This window comes from Leptonychotes weddellii, chromosome 9 (genome assembly GCF_054177405.1).
Source record: "Leptonychotes weddellii isolate Sample4059 chromosome 9, ASM5417740v2, whole genome shotgun sequence".
In the NCBI taxonomy this organism is placed as follows: Eukaryota; Metazoa; Chordata; class Mammalia; order Carnivora; family Phocidae; genus Leptonychotes; species Leptonychotes weddellii.
The window spans coordinates 104214802-104234671 of NC_138377.1; the positions used below are offsets into that span (position 1 = coordinate 104214802).

The window sequence follows — 19870 nt, forward strand, 5'->3', positions numbered from 1 at the left end:
ACTTTAATAACTTTGTACATTAGAATAATCTTTAAAAAAAATTTTTATTTAAGTTCAATTTAGTTAATATATAGTATATTCGTTTCAGGGGTACATTAGAATAATATTTTAAGCTGCTTTAAGCTTTCTCAAATTTTAAACAAAACTTTCAAAATTCAGCAGAAGACACAATTTTGTAGTATTGTGATATTAAGCTTTTACATTTTAACATTTTCATGTGTATCATTGATACCATATGCCCTAAATTATATATCCTATATTAATACTTAATTTCTTGGATAGTTTGAGTACCTGCAGAGAAATGCTAGGATTGGTCTTGTGGAAGAGAAGTGAAATATGACTGCTGTATTTGAAATGAAATGAGTAAGCCATCAGGGACATTTAGAGGAGCAGTGTGATAAGTTTTGCAGACAATTGGAAATGGCTATATGTGGATTGATGGTGGTAGGATTATTGCGAAGTAATGCACAGCTGCCTGATGTCCATACACTTTGGAAACCCACTGAAAAAGAGAAATTTTTAAAAATTGCTACTGCTTTTTGCATCATGTATGTTTTTATATCTACACACAAGAAATTTATGTGGGTGCCAATGCTTTTTAGGTATCCAGCCTGTCCCCCTACAAACCATTACCAATGAGAATCCTTCAGGACCAAGCCTGGGGACGACCCCACAAGCTCGCTTTCTCCTGGTCATGCTCAGTATGCTCACCCTGCAGCATGGTGCAAACAACCTGAACCTCCTGCTGAACTCCGGCACACTCGCCCTCACACAGACAGCACTTCGGCTTATTGGTAGGTTGGCACTGCCTTAAGTCATTCATGAAAATGTCAGGATTTTGCCTTCATGTCTTCTTTCTCTCTCTTTGTGAACTTTTTTTTAATTGTAAAATACAAATAACATAAAATTTACCTTTTTAACAACTTTATCATTCAGTAGCATTAAGCACATCCATAATGTTGTACAAACATTACTACTATCTAGTTCCCTAACTTTTTTGTCACTCCAAATGGAAAGCCATACCCATTTAGTGGTTGATTCCTGATTTCCCACTCACCCAGCTTTTGGCAACAACAAATCTGCTTTTTATCTCTGGATTTTCCTGTTCTGGATATTTCATATAAATAAAATACAATTTTTAGCCTTTTGTATCTGGCTTATTTCACTTAGCATGTATCAGTACTTCATTCCTTTTTATGGCTAAAAAACATTATACTGTATGCATATACTACATTTTATTTAACCTTTCGCCCATAGTTGGACATTTGGCTTGTTTCTATCTTTTGGCCATTGTGAGTAGTGCTGCTAGGAACATTTGTGTACAAGTTTTTGTTTGAACACCTGTTTCTAATTCTTTAGTTATATATCTAGGAGTGGAAGTGCACAGTCATATGGTAATCCTATGTTTAGCATGCTAAGGACCACCAATCTTTTCCATAGCACTGCAACATTTTCCATTTCCCCCAGCAATGGAAAAGGGTTCCAGTTTCTCTCCTCCTCACCAATACCAGTTATTTTCCTTTTCGGGGATGGTGGGCGGGGGTGGAGGGGGGGTAGATTGTGGTCATCCCAGTTGGTGTGAAGTGGTTTCTCATTGTGGTTTAATGTACATTTTGCTAATGTAAGGACATTGAACATCTTGACACGTGCTTGTTGGCCATCTGTATATCTTTCAGAGAAATTTCTTCAAAACCTTTGCCCATTTTTAAATTAGGTTATTTGTCTTCATGTTGTTGACTTGTAGGAGTCCTTTACATATTCTGGATACTAGACCATTATCAATTACCTGATTTGAAGATATTTCCTCCCATTCTGTGGGTTGTGTTTTACTTTGATGCACAGAAGTTTTAAATTTTGGTGAAGTCCAATTTATCTATTTTTCTTTTGTTGCTTGTGCTTTTGATGTCATGTTCAAGAAATCATTGCCAAACCCAGGTCACAAGGATTGCTCACTGCGTTTTCTTTTTTTAAGTTTATAGTCTTAGTTCTTGTAGTCTTTAGTCCATTTCTAGGCAATTTTTAATATGGTGTGAGGTAAGGACTCCTTTTGTTTCTTTTGGTTATCCAGTTGTCCTAGTACCATTTGTTGAAAAGACTCTTCTTTTCCCAAGGTCTTGGCCCTTTGTCAAAAATCATTTGACTATAAATTTTTTGATTTATTTCTAGACTTTCTATTTTGTTGGTCTGTCATTATGCCAGTACCACATTGTTGTGAACACTAGCTTTGTGGTAAGTTTTAAAATCAAAAAGTGAGTTTTCCAACTTTGTTTTTTTCCTCAAGATTATTTTGGCTATTTTGGGTCCTTAGGATTTCTATATGAATTTCAGGGCTGGATTTTCCATGTCTGCAAAAAATAGCTGTTGGGATTTCCTAGAGGTTGTATTGACTCTGTAGATTGTGTTGGGGAGTATTGCTATCTTAACAGATATTAAGTCTTTCTTTCCATGAATGTGTGATGGCTTTATATTTATTTAGGTCTTCTTTCATTTCTTTGAGCAGTATTTTATAGTTTTATTGTTAATCAGGGTAATGCTGGCCTCATAGAGTGAGAAAGTGTTGCCTTCTATTCTATTTTTGGAAGAGTTAGAGAATTGGTATTAATTTTTCTTTAAATGTTTGGTAGAATTCACCAGTTAAGCCATTTGGTTCTGGATTTTTCTTTGTTGGGAGGTTTGATTATTGATTCAATATCTTTACTTCTTATAGGTCTATGCGCATTTTCTGTTTCTTCTTGAGTCAGTTCAGATAATTTGTGTTTCTAAGAATTTATCCATTTCATCTAGGTTAGCTAATGTGTTAGTGTATAGTTGTTCATAGTACTTTGTTATAGTTCTTTTTATCTCTGTAGAATCAGTAGTAGTGTCCCCAGTTTCATTTCTGGTTTTAGTTATTGGCATCATCTCTTTTTTTCTTAGTTAATCTACTTAAAGTTTGTCAATTTTGTTGATATTTTCCAAGAAACCAACTTTTGGTTTTGTTGATTCTGTTGTTGTTGTTTTTAATTCTCTATCTCTGCTCTAGTCTTTATTATTTCTTTCTTCCTACTAACTTTGGGTTTATTGTAGTCTTATTTTTCTAGTTCCTCCAGGTATAAAGTTAAGTTACTGATTTGAGATTTTTCTTCTTTTTTTAATGTATGCATTTATAGATAGAAATTTCCACCTTAGCACTGCGTTTTTTGCATTCCATAAGTTTTGGTATGTTGTGCTTTTGTTTTCATTTGTCTCAAAGTATTTAAAAATTTCTCTTGTGATTTTTTTTTTTCCCTTTGGGTGATTAAGTGTATGTAATTTAATTTCCATATACTTGTGAAATTTCTAGTTTTCCTTCTGTTATTAATTTCTAGTTTCATTCTGTTGTCAGAGAACATAATTTGTATGATTATACTCTATTTCAATTTATTGAGACTTGTTTTATGGTCTAGCATGTGATCTATCCTGGAGAATGTTTCATGTACCCTTGAGAAGATTGTGTATCCTCCTCTTTTTGGGTTCTGTGTATATATGTCTGTTAGATCTGATTGGTTTATGATATTCTTTGCCTGAAATCTTGAGATACTGCAAGGCTAGTGTTCAAGTCCAAGCAAAAAAGCAAGGCTTTCCTAAGCTCTTTGATCTTGTCAATCTTTGTGTCCACATGACCCATTCAAAAATATGCATCAGGCTAGAAAACAGTCAGCCTCTGTGAGTCAGACATCTGATTTCTTAAGACCTCATTAACGATTAAAAAATGCTTTAAAAAAAAAAACCTCAAAAATGTGTTTCCATCTAGAAATTGCCTCTCTTTTTATGTCATCTCCCTCTTTTTCCCAGAGAATCCAGTAGGTAAAAGTCATAGCACAAATCATTAATTATGGGGGCTTTTGTTTAGAGTTTAAATTTGAACCTGCCTACTGGCTGCAGAAAGCAATGGAATCTTGTCCCATGAATACATATCTGTATTTACCGCTTTCCTTGATCAGGGTTATTTTTCTTTCATATAAGAAATCATAAGCATATAATATTTTATATTAATTTTATGTATGCATCCAGCTACAAGAGCCACAAAATACAAAGCCACTTGAAAAAAAGATCCCCTTTTTTCTTATTGCAAATGTATTCAAATCCTTTGCAGTAAATTTGGCATTTGCAGGGTTAACATTATAGCTGCCAGGGGAGATCCTAGCTGGAATGCAATCCCTGCCCTTCTTAGGGCCTCACTGAGGCACCACTGGGTTGGGCTGAAGAAAAGAATATTTTTTGCCCCAGTAAAACTGGGGAAAAGCTTTACTTTATCTAAAGCTTTGCTCCAGCCCTGGGAATTGAATAACCTTTTTTTTCTCCGTTTTGGAGGAGAGAGGATCATGAACTTTGTACATTTTTGACCCACCCAGGTCTACCTTTGGGAATGTTTGGGCACCTTTTCCTCCCCCTTGGAAGAGCAAACAAAGACTGAAGGAGTTACTAGGGCTGTGCTTTTTTCCCCCTCACATTAGCCAGCAAGGCCAAAAGCAGCCAAAGGGATCCAGCATGCTGACTCATAGGGTTAAATTTTACTATTTTAAAATCCGTTTCTAAATTTTACTTTTTTTTTTTTTAAGTTTTTATTTATTTTAGAGAGAGAGAGAGAGTGAGAAAGAGCATGAGAGGGGAGACGGTCAGAGGGTGAAGCAGACTCCCCATTGAGCAGGGAGCCCGATGCGGGACTTGGTCCCGGGACTCCAGGATCATGACCTGAGCCGAAGGCAGTAGCTTAACGAACTGAGCCACCCAGGCGCCCTAAATTTTACTTCTTGTAGCTGATAGCTCAACTTCTGTTTTATACTATGGATGATATCGCAGCAATTGGGGACCAAATATTCATCGTGCTCCACCCCTTCATTCTTCCTTTTACCAAACAGTCCTTTTGCAATATTTCAGCAAGTAAGGGTTGTTCTAGAGAATCCCACTGCTGCCATTCCTGTGCCAGGGTCCCTAAGACCACTCCCAGATTCAGTAATTTGTGAGGAGGCCTCACCAGACTTGGTATATAGTTACACTGAGGGCTTTCACTACAGTGAAAGACGAGAAAGCAAAATCACTGAAGGGAAGGGCACATGGGAAATGTCTGGGAGAAACTGACATGAATCCTCTCCCAGTGGAGTCACACAGGATGAACTTAATTCTCTCAGCAAAGAATTGTGACTACATGTGTGAAATGTTGTCTACCTGGAAAGTTCAGAGAGTTTGCACTGGGGCCTGGCACATATACAAGTTCTAGACCCCCAGAAGGAAGCAGGTTTCAGCAGAGACCACATTGTGCAAACAGTTCAGGCACAGTTAGGGAAGGGTGGGAGCCCTCCTGAAATCCAGGTTCCCAGACACCAGCTGAGGGCTGCCTTGCAAGTAGCCCTTCGTAAGGACAGCAGTATCAGGCCTGCTGTTCTTATCTCTTTTCTGCATGGTACCATAATTAAAGTTGGTTAGTTTCTCATTGTTAGACATTTATTTGGTTATCTTTTGTTTTTCTATTCTAATAAGAATATGTGATGAGTGTTTTTCTAACTTAATCATTTTGCTTTTTTTTGGAGAGGGGCATAATTCCTAGAAGTAGAGTAAATGTCTCTGTTGCTTGTTTTATATCTTTTATATCTTCTGATACATATTTCTATACTTGGTTCTCCATTTGCCATTTTAAATTTTCATCAATAAATCTTCCATGGTATTTATTGTATTGAAAAAATAATACAGTATACACTATAGAATCTTCAAAATTATCTTCATCAGTACTTACTAAGTTTTGAAAAAGTGTATTAAGATTAGGAAGTTGTAACTACTTATTAGTTCAGCTGCTGTGTTTGATGCTCTGATAGGTCCTAGTTGTGATAATGTTGAAGAGGATATGAATGCTTCTGCCCGAGGAGCTTCTGCTACAGTTTTGGAAGAGACAAGGAAGGAAACGGCTCCGGTGCAGCTTCCAGTTTCAGGGCCAGAACTGGCTGCCATGATGAAGATTGGAACCAGGGTCATGAGAGGTGTTGATTGGAAATGGGGTGATCAGGTACTTAGATTTGATTTTGAAACACATTAGCCACACATTAGTTACCATCCTTACTTGCATGTTATTAGTGGGTGGAAATTGGAATAAATAACTACCTTAACTTAGGGCCTATGCAATTGACAGATGATGTATTGGTGATGTAGTTAGTTCCTGGGCAGGTGAATGGAGTCAAAACAAGTAGAAACAGTGGGTGTAGGGACATCTCAAGTAGGATCAGGTCTTCAAAGGGTGACAGCTGTTTTCAGAAAACTCCTTGGCATGGGCTCAATTTGAGGGGCAGCCCAGAGCAGGAGCAAGAGTAAACAGGAGAGAGCAAACCGCATCTTAGTAATAGTGTTCTGAAAGCTGTGAGGCAGGAAAACCCAGGTGCTGCCTCTAGGAGTTGATGGCCATGTGCCCATTAAGTGCCCCAGCCTTGCAGTTTTAGGTGTGCCAGTTGGGCAGTGGCCATTTCTGTTTCTCCTTGTAGCACATCACTCCCAAGCTTCTGTCAGGGCTCACCAGGTAGAGATCGTGGGGGCTGGTATCTGTGTCATTACTGTAGTCACTAGCGAAGGACAGTGCTCACCTTCCTGCAGTGTGGTAGTATTCTTGTCATCTCTAGGTTTTCTCAACCTCATTTTTAAGCATGGGCCTCATCAGAATCATCTCAGAAGTGTCCTGGAACAGGTAGCAGCATCCTGAAAACAGCTTTCACTCATAGTGTCCTGGAATAGAAAGCAGCATCCAAAAACAGCTTTCACTCATAGAAATGAGAGACGGAGTTTCCACTTTAGGTTCTATGGGAAAACTGAAGAATAAGAGGAATAAGAGGAAATGAGGAGATGCAGGTGCTTGTTTCAGGTTTCAGGTCTTTTGAAGCCCTGTGGGAGATTAAAGGAGCCAAGGAACAGGGCACCAAGACTGGACTGGGGAAAGCCTCATCTCTGCATTGGTTTAGGGAGGATGCTGCTTGAGATGATGCTTTTCCCACTTAACTCTTTGGTAAAGGAGCATAAGGAAGTTATTTCCTGATGTTTGATTTAAGGTAATGATGTGTGAGCTGTGCATGTCGCAGGTGGGTTTGGAGCAGTCTGTGGGCACAAAGTCTGTGCAGAGTAACATAGCAGTCCTTACAGGCTTCATCTGTGTGACAGAACAGGCATACACCCTCTTAACTAATCTTTGTTTTGGCTTCCTCAGGATGGACCTCCTCCTGGTCTTGGCCGTGTGATTGGTGAACTGGGAGAGGACGGATGGATCAGGGTCCAGTGGGACACGGGCAGCACCAACTCCTACAGGATGGGGAAGGAGGGGAAGTATGACCTCAAGTTGGCAGAGCTGCCAGCCTCCACACAGCCCTCAGCAGAGGACTCGGACACAGAGGATGACTCTGGTCGGTGCCTTGGGGCTGTTTAGTCTGGGGCAACCTGGCAAGCTGTGTGCTAATGGCAGCTGGCCATCCTTTTCATCTGGGAATGAGAACAGTGTCAGGACTCAGCTGTGGACTGTGGTCTGTAGTTTTGGACTTGCCCCTGAAGGTTCAGTGTAAATAAGCTCCAGGTGATTCTTATGCAGGAATTAAAAGCATGGCTCTGGTAACTGGCAACCTAGCTGGATTTGACTCTCTTGCTCCCTTTGGCGACAGTGCAGTAGGGTTTGGCAGTGCAGGGCTTGCTCTGTCTTTACCTCTGGTGGACCTTCTTGGTTGGCTCTGAGCCTGTGTGTGAGGTAGTGAGCCAGTGCCTGGTGGACTAGGAATAATGTGGATTAGTCACTACTGTGTTGCCTTAAAGAAACCAGAGGTGAGAATTTGGAGTGAACCCAGAAAGTTAAATCCTATCTAAGGAGATCCAAGGTTGTGGGAGGAGGACTTCATGACATTTTTAGATGTGTCCAACAGACATTGGGATGTATGAGTGAAGCTTCCCACAGCTGGTCTCGGTGAGACTGTCCAGGAGGCCAGGGCTGATTCTTGGGGCTCAGGTGATGGCTGTATGCGCTGCATGGTCAGGCTTTGGAAGTGGTTTGTATGGTCAGGCGAGGAAACCTGAGAGGCTGAGCTCAGTAGAGAATGGGTGGTATGGAGAGTGGAAAAGGTTGTGTTCCATCCATGTCACTTGTGAGGGTCCAGGCCCCCTCAGATGTGAACAGATGATGTCTGCTTTTTGGGGCTGTTGGGAGTACCATATGTGAAACCTGGAGTCGCACATAGATGGTCAGGGCTGGTTTTGTTTTCACTCAGGGAAGTCAGGGCAAGAACTGTGGCTCTGCTGTTAACATGCCTCCTTGTCAGAAAGTCAGTGCCTTGGACACATGAGCCTCTGGTTCCCCTTCATGGCACAGGCACTTCCATCTTCATCCAAGGCATAGTTAGCTTGTCAGCAAGCAGCTCTTGACATTTGGAAAGTTGTCTTTCTAAAAGAGTAAATCCTTGAGATTGTTTTAGTGCTTCTGAGCTATGTGCAGAGATTGTTTTAAAAAAGTAAACTGTAATTTAGAAGGCTTATTTTCTTTGAGGAAAGTGGGGACAGAGGTGATTAGGATGTTTAGTGCATTCTAATTCCATCTTTTCTTATAAAGAGCTATTTTCCTTTCCACAGTAAAAATTGTGATATGAAATTCCTTAAAAGACTGGGTTATTAAAATCCCTTAAATTACACGCAGGGACATTTTCCACTTCTATTTGGAAGTATAGGTTCTTATTTTGATACTTTTTTCCAGAAGCTGAACAAATTGAAAGGAACATTCATCCCACTGCAATGATGCTTACCAGTACTGTTAATTTATTGCAAACTCTTTGTCTCTCTGCTGGAGTCCACGCTGAAATCATGCAGAGTGAAGCCACCAAGACCCTGTGTGGACTGCTGCGAATGTTAGTGGAAAGTGGAACGACGGACAAGACATGTATGCAATGAATAGTTGTGGGCCTACAGAGTACTGGGGCTATGAATTTGGTGTGTGTGTGTCTGGGTGTGTGTATGTGTATGAGTCTGCATGTGTATTAGTGTCCTAGGGCAGCCAGAACAACTTACTGCAAATTTGGTTGGTTTGCCTGGGCTGCCACACGAAACTACCATACACCTGGGTGGCCTAAGTTTTTTTCCTCCCTGTTCTGGAGGCTAGCAGTTCAAGATCAGGGTGTCAGCAGGGCTGGTTCCTTCTGAGAGCTGTGAGGGAAGGATCTGTTCCAGGCCTCTCCCCTAACTTGGGGTAGTTTGCTGGCAGTCTTTGCCATTCCTTTGTTGTAGATTATTGCCCTCATCTTCACTTGTGTGTCTCCAAATCTCACCTTTTTATAAGGACACTAGTCATAATTGGATTAGGGACCCACCCTTGTCTAGTTTAACCTCTTCTAAACAGATTACATCTTCCATGGCCTCATTTCCAAATAAGTCACATTCTGAGATGCAAGGGGTTAGGACTTCAACATACTGCTTTTGGGAGGGGGAGGACATAGTTCAGCCCATAACAGTTATGGAACCTCACATTTTTGGAGACCAGAAGTCCAAAATCAAGGTTTTGGCAGGGCTGTGTTCCCTGCAGAGACTTCAGGAGAGGATCCTTTCTTGTCTATTCCAGCTTCTGGTAGCTCCAGGCTGTCTTGGCTTGAGGCCACAGCACTCCAGGCTCTGCCTCATTTTCACACAAAGGACTGCCATGTGTCTCTTTGTGTCCTTTTCTGCCTCTTATAAAGACGTTCATTGGATTTAAGGTCCACCCTGACTCAGTACAGTGTCATCTCAATCCTTACCTTAAGTCCATCTGCAAAGAATTTATTTCCAAATAAGGTCACATTCTGAGGTTTTTGGGTGAACACGAATTCTGAGGGATACAGTTCAACCCATTGAAACGTTTGTATGTGAATGTGGATGTGTTTAAGTGTGGAGAGAATGAGTTGATGAAGTGGGAGGAGTGAGTGTGTGTGTAAGTGTGAGAGTGTTTGTATGTGAATGAGTCGGTGTGAGTGTGCGAAGAGTTGTCGCTGAGACTACGGGTGTGAGCATAAAGTGGAAGTAAGTGTGAATGTGTATGAGTAGCTGGGTGTGTTTATGAGTAATTATGAGTGATTATGTGTGAATATATCAGTGACTATGAGAATGAGCATGTGTGACTGTGGTAAGGTGTGACTGTGCGAAAGTCAATGTGTTTGTGAGTGTGAGTGTGATTGAGTGCAGGCATTAACATGTGTCTGAAGGCTGTGCCCCTGGGAGCCTGGAGAGCAGGAGAGCTGGGCCCTGGCAGGCGGTCCTCTGCCAGGAAAGAGTGGAAGCCCCGGGGTGCCCATGAGCGGAGACCTGGAAGCCAGGAGGAGCAGACAGGGTCAGTTGCGTCAGTCAAATTGGATAAACCTCACGAAAGCCTCCTAGTCTTGTTCTATTAATGCAGACTTCTTAAACTTGGATTGGAAATTTGTGGTACAGATTAAATGTAAACAAGATCATGGGAGATATTTAAAACACATGAGGTTATAAAAAATATACAAGATGCACTCTTACTAGTAACTGCTATTTGAAAAGTGAGTCATTTTCTTACTGTCTAGAAATAGTAAGTACATGAAACTTCTTAACTGGTTTGAGTTACTCATATACTTGAGAGGTTTTAAGAGTGTTATAAAGTGTTCCTTGAGCTAACTGCAGGGTCTTCTCCCACTGCTCTCACTTTGAATGAGTGAAATTGTAATATATTTGTAAAGTGGGTTATTTTTGAAAATAATATGGTAGGTAAATTAAAAGTGTAGATTGTACTGAGTATTTATTTCTAGAAATTTGGTGCCAAGCTAGTTTGTTTCACTCTGGCAGCATCCCCAAACAGGCTGGTGTGCCGGGAGCAGCACCGGAGCTGGTGCACGCTGGGCTTCGTGCGGAGCATCGCGCTCACGCCACACATGTGTGCTGCCCTCAGCTCCCCACAGTGGATTGCCCTGCTCATGAAGGTCGTGGAGGGACATGCACCTTTCACCGCCGCCTCCCTGCAGCGGCAGGTAATTGTGCTGCTGGGCTGATCCTGCTCAGTGTGAGTTTTGGGACTGTATGACCCCCTTAAGAGGTGGCATCAAGATACCAGTGCTCCTAGTCATTATAATTAGGTGCCTGTACTCAATAATGAGTGCAGAAAAGAACTGGAACCAACCCAAAGTAGATTTTCTAGTGCAAGGGGCCGAAGTTTTTGATTATTTTAAATTGATTAAATTGCTAAACTGTAGTTGAGTTGCTTGTCTTTGAAGTGATAAGTCCTACCATCTGCTCTTATGGGCTTCATAGGAGTTGTAGTGTAATTCTCTTTAGAAGAACTAAGCTGAAAAGAATTACTTTTTAATGAAATAAATACCCGCATCTGTAATGTACCTTTTTATAACCCCTGATAATCTATATCTTTAATTAACTTGGGTGTAATTATCTGGTTGTAAAACAATGAATATCTGAATTTTCACATAATTAATTGCATTATAGGAACAAAAAAAAAGTAAAAATCTGTTATTTCTTAAGCTAAAATCACAGTGGTTTTCTTTAACGTTTGCCATTTTAAATTGTCTTTTATCAGATATTAGCTGTGCATTTACTGCAAGCAGTGCTTCCATCCTGGGACAAAACCGAAAGGGCAAGGGATATGAAATGCCTTGTGGAAAAGCTGTTTGGTTTCCTGGGCAGCTTGCTCACCACCTGTTCTTCAGATATCCTATTCCTCAGAGGTGGGCAGCTCTCCTTATTTGTGTCCTGGTTAAGTGAGCAGGGCACCATGTAGCTCCTCTCTCATACGTCTATTTCAGAATCTACTCTGAGGCGGCGGAGGGCACGCCCGCAGGCCTCCCTGACCGCCACCCATAGCAGCACCCTGGCAGAAGAGGTGGTGGCGCTGCTCCGCACACTTCACTCCTTGGGTCAGTGGAATGGACTCATAAACAAGTACATCAACTCTCAGCTCCATTCCGTCACCCGCAGCTGCACAGGAAAGCCGTCAGAGGGGGTGGGTGCTGTGTTTTCAGATCTGATCATTTTTTTCTGTAAAATGTCGGTTTAAATTTTAAGTTTTCTTTTTAAGTGACATGTATTTTGTTTAAAGATATTTTAAAATATATTTTACTAGAAATAACTATTGAAGAAACTAGTATAAAAATGAACTTGGCTTAGCTGTAAATGTGTAAGAAACAGGCAGCACCCTGGGCTCTCTTCTTCAAGCTGGCTATTTGTCTGCATTAGGCCCTGTTAGAGGACTACTTTCCTGATTCTGAAAACCCTGAGGTGGGGGGCCTCATGGCAGTCCTGGCTGTGATCGGAGGCATCGATGGTCGCCTGCGCCTCGGGGGACAAGTCATGCACGATGAGTTTGGAGAAGGCACGGTGACTCGCATCACCCCGAAGGGCAGAATCACTGTACAGTTCTCAGACATGAGGATGTGTCGTGTTTGCCCATTGAATCAGCTGAAACCAGTAGGTGAACTTGTGTTCAGTTACTTGGTAATAAGGCAGAGGAGTTTTATACTAGAACTGGGTTCTAACATCAGTGCTGGAATGAACTTGATTTTCATAGTTCATGTCTGCTATCTAGGAAGCTATGCAACTTGTGGAAAGCCATCTATCTATCTTCTCTTGTTCGCTTTGTGCCCCTTTGATAAATAAGGCCTATCTCATGCTGTTACATGGATTAGTAGTTCATGTCTTATTTTAGCCGCGAAAGACATAAAAGGGCATTAGCAACACAGAAGGTACTTGTAACTATGTTTGTTAGTTTTAATTATCTTAAAATGCAAATTTTGAAGTTTATTTTTTATTGAACAACTCAACTTTTAAAGAAACCTAAAGATGATTACTTAAAAAATGACCTTTCTTCATGTAGAAAATGCTTCTTAATTGTGTTGAGTGACTTAACTTATGTACTAGCAGCTACTTTCATCTTAAATCTGTGAATTAGGGATGTACAGGGAAAGTGAGTGATGTATATTACTTCAGTGTGACCTAAGTGTAATCAGACTATCTTCCTGTAAAATACTGTTTTTGATTATTACAGAAATGAAGGTATGCATGTTGTAGAAAATTTGAAACGGATAGAAAATGCCTAAGAATATAATAATGCCACCCTGATGTAATTATTGTTGGCAAGTTGTAAAAGAAAAAATCAATTTAGGTTATGTTTACTTACATCTCTATTTTGCCTTTAATGTCATCTCTTAAAGTGATTATTTTTAGATATAAGAAGACTTACGGATATATGTGATAATTTCAGAATTAAGATTCATGGTTATGATCATTTTCAGAACATTTCATTTGCTCATTTCATTGGACAGACTTTGAAGGTTTCTGTGTTCTTGCTTTAGCTCCCTGCCGTGGCATTCAGTGTCACCAACCTGCCCTTCACAGAGCCGATGCTGTCTGTCTGGGCTCAATTGGTAAACCTCGCTGGAAGCAAATTGGAAAAGCATAAAGTAAAGAAATCACCTAAACAGGGTTTTGCAGGTCAGTACATGGTGCTTCTTGATGGAACAGCTACAGTCTTAACTGGCATTGTTAGGACAATGTTTGTCATTTTGTCAGAGCAAGTTCCTGCCACTGCCAAAGTCTTTAGGTTCCAGTGGATTGACCATTTGTTAAGTTACTGTGGCCATGAAACCTTGAATGTGGTAATAAGAGTGTGTAATACAAAGAATGACAGCATGGTGGGAGCAGCCCCTGAAGAGCCCCAGGCTTCCCCTCAAGCCTGTTTTCCAGTGCCAGCATGTATTCTGAACAAGCTTTTTGAAGAGGAATCTGTATTCTCTCTCCCTCCCTGTTAACCCCGCAGCCATAGCCCTGTGGCCCAATTGCCCTTTAGGAGCTTTGCTCTTGGCCTCATCATCACCAGACCCAGTAAGGTCTGCATGTTTTGGACCTGCCTTACTTCATATCTGTGGACGTTGGGCTAAGACCAAGGTCACCTGTGCCTTCCTTCCTTTGGTCTGAAATAGTGCTCCCTTAATTTTCCTTACACTGCCCCTTGCATGTTCTTTGAGAGTTTTTCTTCCTGACTATTCCTTGCACATTGGAAATTCTTACGGTTTTCTCCGTAACTTCTGGCTCGTTGTGCCCACTCTTACTGAGTTTTCTCACCCATTTCTCCCTATTCCTGTGATTGCTGCTGCAGCATTTATGATAGTGAGCACCTTTAACTCTGGATATCCAGCTCACATCTCTGGCTGGAGGGCCACGTGCATGTACACCACAGCATGTTCAGAATTCCACTAACCTTGTCCTTTGGTCCCCATTTCCATCACAGTGAATAAACCTGTTTGCCAGGCAGTCAGGCTTGATGCTGCTCCATCCTGTTCCATCTCACATTGCTATGCTGCCTTCCATGGCCTCCAGCGTGTCCTGCCTTGGAACACTGTTGCCACCACTATAGTCCAGCTGTTCTTGTGGTCTGCCTGAATCTTTGTGGCAGCTATCTTCGTTTCCTCCTTAGTCGGCTGTCAGGCCCCACTGCAGTCATTTGTTTAGATAAGACTCCAGGGAGTGCCATGATCTTGTTGAATTAGAGAACTGTATGTTGTGAGTATCCAACAAAACTGTCTTGGAGGAGTCTTGGCAAGAAAAGGTGAAACTATTTTGTTTGTGACGTAGGTATCTAGTTGAAATTTCAGCAATGTGGGAAACGTTTGATTATACTAATAATAACTAACATGGATCTAACTGTGTTAAACCATTTAATTCTCACCCTAACCCATGAAAGTAGCTACAAGGGGAGCAGGAAATGGGGAAGACCTGGGGGAGATAGAGGATGCTTATCCAGAAGCACTAGCCAAAACACTGGGAAAGACAAGTCCTTCATTACTGACAGTATTTGGCATGGCCAGATAATTCCCACAGGGCAGGGCATTGTTTATGCCACTTTGCAGCCATGGCACTTTGGTTTGGGAAGCAGAACACCTTCCCCAAGGCCATACAGCTGGTGAGAAGAGCCCAAGCAGGGTGTGTCATTCCCGCTGAGTCCTTTTCTCCCACAGGACAAGTAGACCTGGATCTGCTGAGGTGCCAGCAGTTAAAACTGTACATCCTGAAGGCAGGCCGTGCACTGCTTTCCCACCAGGACCAGCTCAGGCAGATCTTGTCTCAGCCAGCTGTTCAGGAAGTCACAGCTGCTCATACAGGTACCTTTTAAAGGAAGCTCTTATAGATCTGTAAGGAATGCAGGTGCTCCCATAGAAAACAGGCAAAAGACATGAATAAATAGTCCGTAAAAGGGGAAACAGATGGCTTCTAAATATATGAGAGAGATGTGCAACCTGGCCAATAATTGATGAAGTGCAAATGACAGTGTCGTCTTATAAGACAAAAGATTGAGGGGATCTGGTGGGAAGGGAGGAAAAACAGTGCTCTCCTGTTTTGTTATTTAAAGTGTGGCCCATGGACCAGCAGCATTGATGGCACATAGGACCATGTTAGACACACAGACTCTCAGGCTGCACCCCAGACCTAAGAAATCATGGTTTGCATTTTAATAAGGCCCTCAGGGGGTTTATAAATAAAACATATAAAATATTACTGCTTTAACACATTGTTAGTGGGAATTTAAGTTGGTACAACCACCTAATGGGCATTTGAGGAAATGTTATCCTTTAAAATGTATATACACACACACACATACACAGCTATTATCTGTATCTCTCTGTTCTCTATATCTCTCCATTGACTTCTGAGTCATCTTTTGGGAATTTATCACATGAAAAGGCATGAAGATAAGTGTTTACAGAGGCTCGTTATGGCTTCTTTGATGGTACTGTTTTTAGGTTGAAAACTGGAGACACCTAAATGCCCATTATTGGGTGGTGTATCTACACAGTGGAATACCATGGCATCATTCACAATGATGATACATATATATGTTCATAGCCATGGGAACATGAAAATGATAAAATAAATAAAACACATTGCTATGTATATCTCTTTGTAGATATGCCATAGATTCATCTGCTTACTATACTTTGACAGTGGAATTTCAGCTGCCTTTATTTTCTTTATACTTTCCTATATTCAGTTTTCTCGAATAGCCTTATATCACTTAGAATAGGAAAAACCCCCAACGTTATAAAATATTTTTTTGATCATCTACTATTAAAAGACATGTGCTAAAGTATTATTGGGAGCAAGATAGTCCTTATTTATGATTCCAAACTCTCTGGGGTCAGAGTGAGAAGAGAAAATGAACGTAGATGGCTCTGTGCAGTGTATGATGCCAGTGCCCTGTGAAATGTGTAATTGCAGTTCCACAGGTGTCTTGGGGACATTGGTGGCTGAGGGCTGGGGAGGGCAGCTTTTGAAGGGTGTGGCAAACCCTAGGTACAGCATGATGAGGAAGCTTTGTCCTGATGGAAGAGACGGTAGGGGCACAAACATAGCAGTGAGTATATGGGTCAGTATTGAAGTGCTTCGCTTTGCAAGGAGCTCAGGGTTTATTGATGAACGTGGGCCAAAAGCTGGAGAGGTCAGCTGAATTCATGTGATAGAATGCCTTGAATACCAGGGTGAAACTTAAGGCTGACTTAGAGCTGCAGTGAGGACCCACATGGTAAGGACTGATATTCAGGATGATAAATCTTCTAGTGAGGTATAGGAGTATTTGAAAAATGAAGGCCATGGAAATGAGAGAATTGCTTTTGTGTCAAGTGATAAGGTGTCTTCTGGGGGAAGGCATGAAAAATGGAAAGAAGGTTCCAGTAGACACTGTACCAGTGTAGTCTTTTCGATAATAACTGCATGGGAAACCAGTGAAAAGTCAAAGATGGCTGATGTTTCAAGCTTGAGTTACAGGGAGGGCAGAGGGGCGTGCCTTTGACAAAAATTAGGAAATACAGTGGAGTTTGGGGTGTTTTGTTTCTTAATCTTAAGAGGGTATTGTGAATTTAATTTTAATGTGCTGAGTATAAGATAAATCTAATCAAAGTGCAGATTTATTCTGTATTAGACAGTAGGGACCTTAAAGATAATCCACAATTGTAGAAGATCAGGAAACCAGAGCCCAGGGAATTAGATTGGCTGTTCTCTGGTCACCCTGATGAGTAACTCTGGAGACACTGAATCAGGGTTACTATCCCATGTATGGGACAGAGTAGGGGCTCCAGACAGAGCTGTGTAGAGCAGGGCTTGACAAATTACCATGGCCACCAGTTTTTATAAAGTTTATGGGAACACAGCCATGCCTACTTGTTTACATGTCATCTTAGGTGGCTTTCACTCTGCAGTGGCAGAGTTGAGTAGCTGTGATAGACATGTGGCTGGTAAGTTTGAACTGTTTACTCTCCCTTCAAGAGAAAGATTTTCCAACCCCTGATCTAGAGGATTAGTTGAAGTTGTCACCAACCAGCCAGCAAACTCAAATGGTGAGTGGGCTCGAGGCAGTGGGACTCAGTGGGCCTGGGGCAAACAGGAAGTGCTAAATGCTTCACCCAAAGCTACTCAGATTAAAACAGACAAAAAGATGTTACCCTGACCACACAACATATTTGGAATTGGTGTCAATTTATGGCCTGAACAGGGTTAGCGGGAAAAGCCAGCGCTAAAAATACAAACTTGGGAGCGTCCATAGAAGGGGGGGGTTTCTGAAGCAATGAGTGTGCACCAAGAAAGAGAAGGTATAAGAATTGGACCAAAGGCAGTAATCTGAGAGGTAGCCCTTTTTTTTTTTTTTTTGGCTCTGAAGAAACACATGAACTAACAAAGGATAGATGCCAAAAAGCAGGGAGTGGAAAATTCTTTAGAGACTAGTTTTTGATATCTGAGCCTTGAAGATTTTGATAGTCCAGTGCTTGAAGATGTAGAGATCATATTCGGTTTAACATGTTTAATGCATTATCTTTAATAGTGAAGAGATGTTAGGAGTTGAAATATAATTTACTCATATTTTGTTTGTTTTTTAAATTCAGATGATGGAGCAGCTGCATCCCCTGACCTTGGGGACATGTCTCCTGAAGGGCCGCAGCCTCCAATGATCCTCTTGCAGCAGTTACTGGCCTCGGCCACCCAGCCATCTCCAGTGAAGGCCATATTTGACAAGCAGGAGCTAGAGGTACAGTAACAGCCTTGGCAATTTTAATCTGTTACATTAAATCGGGAACAATATTTTTCCTAGATGTGTGTTTTCTTAAGGATATATTCTGAATTTTAAACGATACGCCAAAGTAATTGTTATGACTAGTTAGGCTTTAACCATGTTTGTCATAGAGCATTATAATACTAGTTAGAGGATGGGTGAGTTGAAGTTTAATCTTACTGTTTTTTAAAGATTTTATTTATTTATTTATTTATTTATTTATTTATTTGAGAGAGAGTCTAGAGCAAGCCAGGGGAGGTAGAGGGACAACAGACTCTGCACTGAGTACGGAGCCTGATGCAGGGCTCGATCTCACGACCCTCAGATCATGACTGAGCTGCAATCAAGAGACACTTAACCAATCGAGTCACCCAGGCATGCTGAAGTTTAACTTTATTTTGAATATGTGTGAATTATTTGAAAAAGTTAATGAGATTCAACATGGGTCAGATGCTCAAATAGTTATGGTGTAATCTTTTTCTAGGAAATATTGTTATTGAAGGAGCCCCATTAGGCCTAGGAATATTACACTGGCAGGTTTTTTCCACTCACTCCAAAGGCTTTCTTGGGCATGCCCTGTTGCTGCCAGGCTTGCAGTCCTTGCCCTGTTGCAGAGCACATGTGCTGCACAGTGTAACTTGGGGCTGGGGCTGTGGGCAAGTTCCCATAGAAGTATGACATGTGACCAGCTCTAAGAGTGATGTGGATTTTCATGGCCTGCAGCATGAAGGATTAGATGTTTCTAAAAATCCTTCTTTTGGGGCACCTGGGTAGCTTAAGTCAGTTAAGCGTCTGTCTTTGGCTCAGGTCATGATCTCGGGGGTCCTGGATCGAGCCTGCATCAGGCTCCCTGCTGAGCAGGGCATCTGCTTCTCCCTCTGCCTTTGTTTCTCCCCCTGCTCACGCTCTCTCTCAAATAAATAAATAAAATCTTTAAAAAAAAAATAAAAATCCTTCTTTCTATGTAATATGTAAAAAACTCTGGATAAAATCTCAAACACAAAAACAAAACCTTGAGTGCTCAATTTGGCAGGCGGAACATACCCTAATAGAAATCCTCAGAGACCAAGACTGTAGGGAGTTAAGGGAGTGAGGAAGCAGCTGCATCAGATTGTTGGGAGGGCTGACAGCAATCAGGTGGGAGGAAGGTGGAGTGCAAAGGGAGAAGGCAAGAAATGTTGGGCATGAGGATAGGGAGCAGTGCGGTCTGAATGCCAACTGTTTGTTAGGTCTGAAAACCACTGAGATGAGAGTTCAGGTTAAAGTGGCTATAGTGTGGCAGCGCTTCTAGTCACCTGTAGAGATAAAAAGAGGACACTGAGAGCAATTGAAGAGTGAATTGGACAGAATGCAACCTGGAATCACACTGGGAGGTGCCCAGTGTTAAGAGGAAAGTTGTAGAAGGAAATGGAGAGTTAGCCTTTAAGAATTGAGAAGGACTGTTGTAGCAAAGAGAGATCTTTTTTTTTTTTAAGATTTTATTCATTTATTTGAGAGAGAGAGTGTGAGCGAGAGAGCAGCAGAGGGAGAGGGAGAAGCAGACTGCCCACGGAGTAGGGAGCCCAATATGGGGCTCCATCCCAGGACCCTGAGATCATGATCTGAGCTGAAGGCAGCCGTTTAACCAACTGAGCCACCCAGACGCCCCATAGAGATCTTCCATTGTTTTGACTGTCTCTATTGATTCTGATGGAAATTCAACCATCATTCTTTTTTTTTTTAATTTTTATTATTTTTTAAAGATTTTATTGATTTATTTGAGACAGAGAGAGAGAGAGGGAGCAAGCACAAGTAGAGGGAAAGGGCAGAGGG

The 19870-nt window shown here is 41.4% G+C and overlaps 1 protein-coding gene across 7 annotated transcripts in view; it reads left to right on the plus strand.

Annotated features, from left to right (window-relative positions):
• Positions 1-19870, plus strand: part of HERC2 (HECT and RLD domain containing E3 ubiquitin protein ligase 2) — a 236769-nt gene that overhangs the window by 115334 nt on the left and 101565 nt on the right. For 6 of the 7 annotated variants that reach the window (XR_014148742.1, XM_081831489.1, XM_081831492.1 and 3 more), the window contains 11 exons: positions 603-794; positions 5832-6019; positions 7202-7394; positions 8723-8905; positions 10801-10982; positions 11543-11690; positions 11769-11965; positions 12199-12429; positions 13314-13452; positions 14976-15119; positions 17892-18034. Coding sequence is in view for 6 of the 7 variants with exons in the window: in XM_081831489.1 (XP_081687615.1) it covers positions 603-794; positions 5832-6019; positions 7202-7394; positions 8723-8905; positions 10801-10982; positions 11543-11690; positions 11769-11965; positions 12199-12429; positions 13314-13452; positions 14976-15119; positions 17892-18034 (1940 nt within the window). In the remaining variant the exon portion in view is untranslated. The remainder of the gene's footprint in view (positions 1-602; positions 795-5831; positions 6020-7201; positions 7395-8722; positions 8906-10800; positions 10983-11542; positions 11691-11768; positions 11966-12198; positions 12430-13313; positions 13453-14975; positions 15120-17891; positions 18035-19870) is intronic. The other variant, XM_081831490.1, reaches the window with a different exon arrangement.